Source organism: Manis javanica, chromosome 14, assembly GCF_040802235.1.
Source record: "Manis javanica isolate MJ-LG chromosome 14, MJ_LKY, whole genome shotgun sequence".
NCBI classification, from domain to species: Eukaryota; Metazoa; Chordata; class Mammalia; order Pholidota; family Manidae; genus Manis; species Manis javanica.
The window spans coordinates 63,573,681-63,582,380 of record NC_133169.1 but is presented as its reverse complement, the minus strand read 5'-3'; the positions used below and the strand labels follow the sequence as shown (position 1 = coordinate 63,582,380).

Here is an 8,700-nt window from a genome sequence, read left to right as displayed (position 1 = left end):
GGGAAAGGGCTCTCAGGATTATGAGTCATCAAATAAAATAAAGGTTAATGATATTGCACTTTAGTGATTCTGTAAGAGATGCTGGTGTGTGGGAAGACAGACCTTATGTCTAAGCTCTCAGGTATATCTGTTTTTTCATCGTGTTCAGGTCTTTGTGGGACTGTAGTTTAGTTTTTAAATTCCATTTTATAAATTTCTTAGATGTCCAGTTTGCAGTTATAACATTTTTATATTTTCCTGTATTTCATTTTATTGATTTCATTAATTTGACTAATATGTATTGCACATTGCTTGGTGATTATAAGGCATGCAACCTTAAAGTCAGTAATCAATTCATAAAAAATATTTTACAATACATGACAATAATTTTGTTCTCTATTTGGAGTGTAGCATCATCCTATTACATCATGTTCAGACTCAAGGTTACAGAGCATGTTAGCAGACATGGACAATCTCATCATCTTCACAGAATTTGTTCTCATGGATATCTCCAGTTCTGGGGAACTTGAAATCTTGCAAGGTCTCATGTTCTTAGTAATTTATCTGAGTGCCTTGGCTGGAAATCTTCTGACCATTATTATCATTGTGATGGACTCAAGTCTTCACTTACCTATGTACTTCTTTATAGGTAATTTATCTCTCATAGATTTTGGTTTCATCTCAGTTATCATTCCCAAATTGATCATGAATTCTCTAATAGGTAGTAAACTGATTTCTGTCAAAGCATGTGCTGCTCAGACTGTCCTGATTATTTCCTTTGGGTCCACAGAGATCTTCTTCCTTGTGGTGATGTCCTATGACCGCTTTGTTGCCATTTGCCATCCTCTGCACTATGGGCTCACCATGACCCCACGTCTGTGCACACAGGTGGCAGGTGTCTCATGGGCAGGTGGGCTGGTCAGCTCTGCTGTCCACACAGGGACCATATTCAGGCCTCCGTTCACGGTGTCCAATGTGATTCACCAGTTTTTCTGTGATGTCCCTCAAGTCCTGAGCATCTCATCCCAGGAGGTGCAGTGTCCTGAGTGTGTGACTCTTGCTGTAAGTGCTTGCATTGTTTTACTCTGCTCTGTCATCTTATTCAGCTCATATATTCACATATTTTCAGCTGTGCTCCAGATGCATTCTGCGGAAGCCCAGAATAAAGCCCTGTCAACCTGCTCCCCCCAGATAGCTACTTTCATCCTATTTGTAATGTCTGCATTGTTTGCTTACTTGAGCCCCATTTCACATGTATCAACCATTGAAAACCTTCTTACAGCCATGTTCAATTGTATGGTGCGCCACTTTGCAAACCCTCTTATCTTTAGTCTATGAAATAAGGAAATTAAGAATGCTCTGGGTAGAATGTTTATTAGAATGCTTTATTTCCCTAAAAGAGTTTGTATGTGTGTGTGATTGGAAATATGATTTTCAATAATCAAAGTAGAAAGTGAGTTCCTAGTAGCCATTAATCTAAAATTCTAATATAGTTAAAACTTAAGTCACATAATTATTTTTTACTTCAAAGGATTTTTAAATAAATTAAGTGTATTTAATCATTTGAATTAAATCATGGATTGTGTAAAATAATTTCTTATATTCACACTTGTTGAAATATAACATACAGTAGTAAATTTTTGGTCTTACCTTCTCATTATGTAAGTGAATTAAGATGTCAAAAGAAAGTCTTTTCCTACAGGAATAATGATTTCTTTGCAGAAAAACTAAGTTGCAAACATAGTCATAACTAACTGCAATATTGTGCCATAATCTCTTCTTTTTTTTGACATTTAATATATTTAGACATACAGGTCTATTGCATTTTCATAAACGTAAGGGGTAGAATACTGAAATAAAGTTCTGCATTTCAAATACCTATATATGTATATGTCTGTACATATATGCATATAGAAATATATAAAATGTAAATGCAAATAAATACAAATTTTACATATAATATATATGAAAGCTACAGAAATAAACATATGAAGATCTGATGTTTAAATAACTATGTATACATTTGCATTAAATATGTGTGTATATGCTTTATTTTATGTAATATATTATGTATCAAATATATATATATATATATATAATTTGAACTACATAATTTTGTTTCAGTATATCTACTTACTATATCTATGAAAATATAACCTGGGCGTTTTCTGAGGAATTACAAAGAGAAGTACTTACACCTATAAATGGATTCAATCATATTTGTAACATATACAGGATAAAATTTTTTCAGGGTTCCTGTAACTCAACGACCTAGTTGTGGTGAGCAAAAGGCAGCTGGTAAAATCACCAGTTTGTAAGAGGTTACCGGTTAGTAGACATGAAAAAAAATGTAGATGAACAATATGTAATCATATCCAACATAGGAAACAGATGCTTCTAGTGAAGTTTTAATGCTTAACATAAATATAAATAGTTTAGTAAAACAAAGATTAAGAAAATTACAATAAGGTGGCCACATTCATTCATTTACACTCCAATATATACAACAATACCAACAGGAAATAGTGAAAGGCAATGAGTCAAAATGTAGATCCAGGAGAAGCTAGTGACAATGCAGATTGGACAAGAAAACAGACTTGGGCACAAAATGTATGAATCACAGGGAAATATATTTTGTTCTCAGTACCATTCAGAACTGCTTATGCAATTATTACTGTTTCATAATGTTTAATTTTGTGTGTGGTTGAATAGTTTTGTGCCAGAAATGATGGGGGTTGTATGTTCAGGAGAAAAAGTATTTACAAATTCAAAGATGCCTAGATATTAGATAATTTTGGTCTACTGTAATATTATTCTTTTGTTGAACAAATTATGCCAGCTGTCATTCAGGCCTCAGTGGGCAGTGGCCAAAAACATTTTTTGGTCAAATGCAATCAGTACTGAAGGCTTAATTCATACTGAATGCCTCTATCTGTGTTTATACATTTCATTAATTCTATTATATATGGTTGTAATGTAATATCAGTTGTTGGTTTTTGTTTAAATCAAGTGGGTCAGTGAAAGCTTTTGAACTTAAAACTAAATATACAAACTTGTACTAATTACATTGAATCTCTTACCACTCACCACATTTTACCCATTTATTCCATAGTCCATGAATATCTAAGTAGTTACAATCCTAAGCATATAAAATATTTCTGTTTTCAGAAAAAAAATTTCACATATTTAAACTCCCATCAGCAATTCACCAGCATGGCACTTTTTCCACAACTATGCTAAAATATGGTCAAACCTAGCTTTCTAAATGTTGCTATTTTATGTTAATTAAGTTATGTGTTATTTTTGTCAGTTGTATTTTTCAGATTATTAGTGAATTAGATGTCCTAATTGAATAAACATGTGGCAATTATCTCACAGATATTAAAAATATTAGTTTTCCCATATGTTTTAGTTGATGTATTAATGCAATAATTAATTTTTTTACATACTTGCACATTATGAAGTAATTACCTCAATTATGAAAATTAACATACCCATTATCTCACATAATTACCATTTTTTGTGTGTCATTGGAAATCAGGATCTTCCTTCTAAGAAAATCTCGAGTGCAGAGTATATTAGTGTTTACTTATAGTCACCATGGTACATATTAGTTCTCCAGAAAACTGAAGTTACAAGCAGGCTCATACTGAAAGCCACGCCTTAACTAAATATAGACTCTCAAATGAAAACCACCATTGGAATCAGCACAGGAATGGGTAGGAAAACCTGAACTGCAATTGACTAATTGCTGGAGACTCAGTTTCGCACTCAGTTTGCACAACTCTTAGAGTCACAAACGCCAGGAAACTCAGTCAAAGTGATGCTGATATCTCATGTCATTTTGATTTGCAGAACCATGATGATTAATGAGGAGGAGCATCTCTTTAAGTGCCTGTTGGCCATTTGTATTTCTTCTTTTAAGAGAAGGTCTGTTAGGGCCTTCCAACCATTTTTTAATCTGGTTATTTGTTTTGTTGCAGTTGAAGCACAGGATTTCTATGTATATTTTGAATGTTTACCCCTTATAGGAGAACTCATCTATGAATATATTTTCCCATAGTGTAGCTTGTCTTTTTGTTCTGTTGATGGTGCCCTTTGGTGTACTGAAGCTTTTAGTTAGATGTAGTCGCACTTTTTCCTTTTTATATTTTGTTTCTCTTACCTGCGAAGTGTCCAGAAAAAAAATTGACCCTGCATATGTTCAAGAAGTTTTGCTTATATTTTCTTTGAAGAGCTTTGTGGATCAATGTCATCACTTAGTACTTTAAGTGATTTTGAGCTTATTTTTATGTTTGGAGTTAGACAGTAATACAGTTTCATTGTGTTGTATGTAGCTGTCTAGTTTTCACAACAAAAGTTATTGAAGAGACTATCCCTCATGGTATTTTCATGGCTACTGTATTATATATTAATTTACCAAAGATTATTTGTGCTCCAGTCTCTTCCATTGATCTCTGGGTCTATTCCTACATGAGTACCATACTGTTTTGTGTACTGTAGCTTTGTTATATAGCTTGAAATCAGGAAACATACCCTCAGCTTTGTTCTTCTTTCTCAGGAATGCTTTGACTATTGGAGTCTTTTGTGGTTTCATATGGATTTTATGGTTATTTGCACCAATTCTTTGAAAAATACCATCGATATTTTGATATTTATTGTATGGAAGTTGTACATTACATTGAAGACAATGGGCATTTTGACAATAATAACTCCTCCTATCCATTAGCATGGGATAGATTTCCATTGATATTTGTCTTCTGTAATTTCACTCATAAGTGTCTTAGAATTTTTAAAGTAGATGTCTTTTAGCTCCTTGATTAGGTTTATTTGCAGGATTTTTATTCTCTTGGATGATGCAGTTGTAAATGGAATTGTTTTCCTGAGTTCACTTTCTGCTATTTCATTGTTAGAATACAGTAATGCAACAGATTTCTGTTTATTAATTTTATGTCCTCCAACTTTGTTGAATCCAGTTATTTTTCTAAAATGTTTTGGTGGAGATTTTAGGGTATTCTATACGTAGTAGCACTTCATCTGCAAATAGTGACAGTTTCACTTCATCCATACAAGTTTTGATGTCTTTTATGTCTTCATCATTTTCTGATTACCTTGGCTAGGACTTCCAATACTTCGTTGAATTAAAGTGGTGAGAGTGGAAATCCTTGTCTTATTCCTGATCTTAGAGGAAAATCTTTCATGTTTTCACTATTTAATGTGATGTTAGCTTTGGGTCTGTTGCATATGGCATTTATTATTTTGAGGTTAGTTCCCTCTATAACCATTTTGTTGGTAGTTTTTAATCATGTATTGATGTTGAGTTTTTTCAAATGCTTTTTTAGCATCTATCAAGGTGATCACATTGACTGATTTATGAATAGTGCAGCATCCTTTCATCTTTGTAATTAATCTGACTTGGTCATGGATGAAACTTCTGATATATATTTGAATATGTTTACTAATATTATATTGAGGATTTTTGTGTCTATGTTCATCAGGGATATTGGTTTATTATTTTATTTTTGTAGTGTCTTTAATTTGTTTTTTGTAATAATGCTGCCCTCATACAATTAGTTTGGAAGATATTCCCATCTCTTTTACATTTTGCAATACTTTTAAAAAGCTCAGTATTGTGTTTTCTTTAAATATTTGGTAGAAATCCACTGTGAAGCTGTCTGGTTTTGGAATTTTTTCTCTTGGGAATATTTTTATTGCAAATTCAATTTCATTGCTGGTTCAGATTTTCTGCTTTTTCTGGGTCAGTCTTGGATGCGTACTCTTCTAGGAACTTTTCTATTTCTCCTAGATTGTCCAATGTATGGGCATATAGTCATAGAATTATCTAAAAACTCTTCATATTTCTGTGGAATTAGCTGTAACTTGACATATTATGTTGACTATTGTTTTATGGCATAATATCAGGGATATGTGTAGAATGTTTCATGTGCTCCTTGGAAAATTAATTTTTTTAAAATTTTTAATGAAAAACATTTTCTTGTTTGAGGGTTTTTCAACATGTCTTTTATGTCAGGTTAGTTGGTCTTGCTATTCAAAATCTGCACTTACCAATGTCCTTTCATTGATATTACTCATGTTTCTTAAGAGATGTTAGCTGAAAAGTATATCAGCCTGGTGGTTATTAAAACAATGGTCATCCCTGAGGCCATCCAGGGGGAAAAGTGTGGCTTAACAAAACACAATACACATCCTTAAAGGACAATGTTCTTACTGACTAACCTGACACCCACACATGAAGTAGGAACACAGTCCACAACATCCATCTCTTTCTCTCATTGGATGGAGTAATGTGGAATGGTAGCCTTTCTGTGAAACATCAGAATTCACCTAAACTTGGAAGTATCTTTCCTCCTCAGACTTGCTCCTGAATGTTGCAAATGTTATTCTGGAGCTCTGATATAGTTTTTCCTGACAGATATTTCCAGTTCAATAGTTTTGGTGAATGGACTAATTCCCAGACTGTCTGTCTTCTATGACATCACTTCATTTTCTTATAGTTTTACAGATATTACTTTTTCCTGGGACATCTGTATTTTTGCTATAGACTGTGAAAATGTTGTTCTTGTATCATCTTACTTTAAATGAAAGTGTGCAATCAAACTTATTCTTTGTCCTTTATATGGTTTTTCTCCAGCCAATTTTCAGTTTTACTCTTTACAACTAGGAATAATTTTACCCTTATGTGTCTTTGTGAAGCTTTATTCATGTTTGTTTTACTTACAGTACATTTATCTCAGACATGGTGGTTTATAGTTGAGATCAAATTTGCAAAGTTTTGGCCACTACTTTTTTAAACATATTTCTTCCCATTTTACTTACTCTTCTTCTTTGTGTATTATATGTAAAATGGGCTAATTTTAGTTGATTTTTTTACATTTTAAAAACTGTTTTGTGTGTTTTAGTCCCAGTAATTTCTATAACTGTAATTTCAGTTTCAATATTTTCTTCAGCAGTGCCTAAAATGCCATTTTCCACAAATATATTTTAACTCTAAAATTCTGATTTGGATAAAAGATCTGGGTTTTTAAATTTTAACTAAACTGCAGACCCAAGTGCAGTTTCTTTGTTTTCCTTCTTTTCTTTTTTTTTTTTTGCTCTCATTTCAATTCAGTATCCAGTTATGAGATGGAATCATGGCATTCAATCCACTATATTACATGGTATTTTGTGATCATGTTATCTATTGTCCTCATATCTGTGTCCAATTCTCAGACTTCCCTGTGTTTTTCATAACCATTATTTCTTTTTTTTGGAATATAGTGGTCAATTATTTTACAGAATGCTTCTCATTTTGTGTCTGATCTTTTCTCATGATTAGATTTGAGCTATAAATTATGGGAAGAGCAACACAGAAATGACGCGCCCTTCCCTTCCATTCTCTCACTGTATATTTTAGATTAAGTTAAATAACAATGATTATGTTAATACTGATATTTTGTTAAGGTGCTGTCTGGTGTCACCACCACCATAATCACATGCTAGGCAAAAGCACCTGGCTACGGAAACAAGAGCAATGATATAAGTGTGAGAGAAATGGCCAAGGAATGGAGCTTCCATGACAAAGAATCTCAAAACTTACCAGTAAAATTATAATATACAACATTTGGCTTAAGAGAAATGGGGGTATTACTATAGATGGTATGAAGGAGAAAGTTTGGATAAAATCTGGAATATAGGAACAAACTTTATGTGAGTAGTTTCATTTGTCTGGATTTATTATGGAAACTAATATTATGTTTAATTGGACAACACTTCTGTCTACTCTTGTAAAAAAAAAAGAGGCATGTATATAAACATTCTTCATGTACCAACTGGATAAGCCAAATGTGAATATATAGAAATGCTGAAATGCCCCCAGATTGTTGTTTTGGAATAGATAAATATACCTGGTGGCATAAAAGAGATTAACACTTTAATACATAACATGTTTAGAAGCCCATATATTTTGCAATTTTTTAGACTCCATATTCCACATCTGCAGATAATGCTGTCTTTATCCATAAAACTACCTAAGTGCATCTTTAAATAGTGAAAGAAATAGTGGACATTCTGATCTGAAAATAGTGGCCTTCCTCTAGAAGCCCTGGGCCCTGAAGACCCACACTCATATTTGATTTTGGAAGCGCCTATAACACATCCTTGTGCAGGATGGAAATTTTGGAAAAGGCAGTGAGAAGCTTCTAAAAGGGAGTACTTGACTTTAGACCATAGAATTTTCAGTGGAGAGATACTAGCTTGGTATTTCCCTTAATGATATTGCAGTCTGGCTAAAGGACCTACAGTAATCATAAAAGCTAAGATAGCCCACGTATTTGGTTGCTATTGAATACTCTATTGGCGATGGTGGTGTCCAGAGGAGTTCCACAGTAAAGTGGAAATGGATTCTGCAAGAACATGCTACTGCAAGAACAATGAAACCACCTACCTTATTCACTGGCTGACAACATCTTTTCTCCAAGACTGACATTGGAATCACCTGAGGAACTTCTGAATCCTCTAGATCCATGAGCAGTCCTATGAACAAATAAATTTTGAACAACAAAGAGCTGCCTGGTTGATGGTTTGTCATTGCAACATGGACAGACAGCATCCTACTGGGGAGCCATCCACAGTGATAGAAAAGGAAAATCACATCAGCCTCTTGGGCTGAATTACATGTTATTTCTCCTTATCCCTGGGCTGTTACTGTTTCATGGCCAGTGA

At 33.5% G+C, this 8,700-nt stretch overlaps 1 protein-coding gene across 1 annotated transcript; it reads left to right on the top strand.

Annotated features, from left to right (window-relative positions):
- Nucleotides 1-444: 444 nt before the first annotated feature.
- LOC118968952 (olfactory receptor 14I1-like) lies at nt 445-1,317 on the top strand. The gene has a single exon (XM_037001549.2). The coding sequence runs from the start codon at nt 445-447 to the stop codon at nt 1,315-1,317; it is 873 nt and encodes a 290-aa protein (XP_036857444.2).
- The last annotated feature ends 7,383 nt before the right edge of the window (nt 1,318-8,700 follow it).

Excerpts from the sequence above, each read along its gene's own strand:
- LOC118968952 (XM_037001549.2), top strand. The coding sequence starts at position 445 with ATGGACAATCTCATCATCTTCACAGAATTTGTTCTCATGGATATCTCC.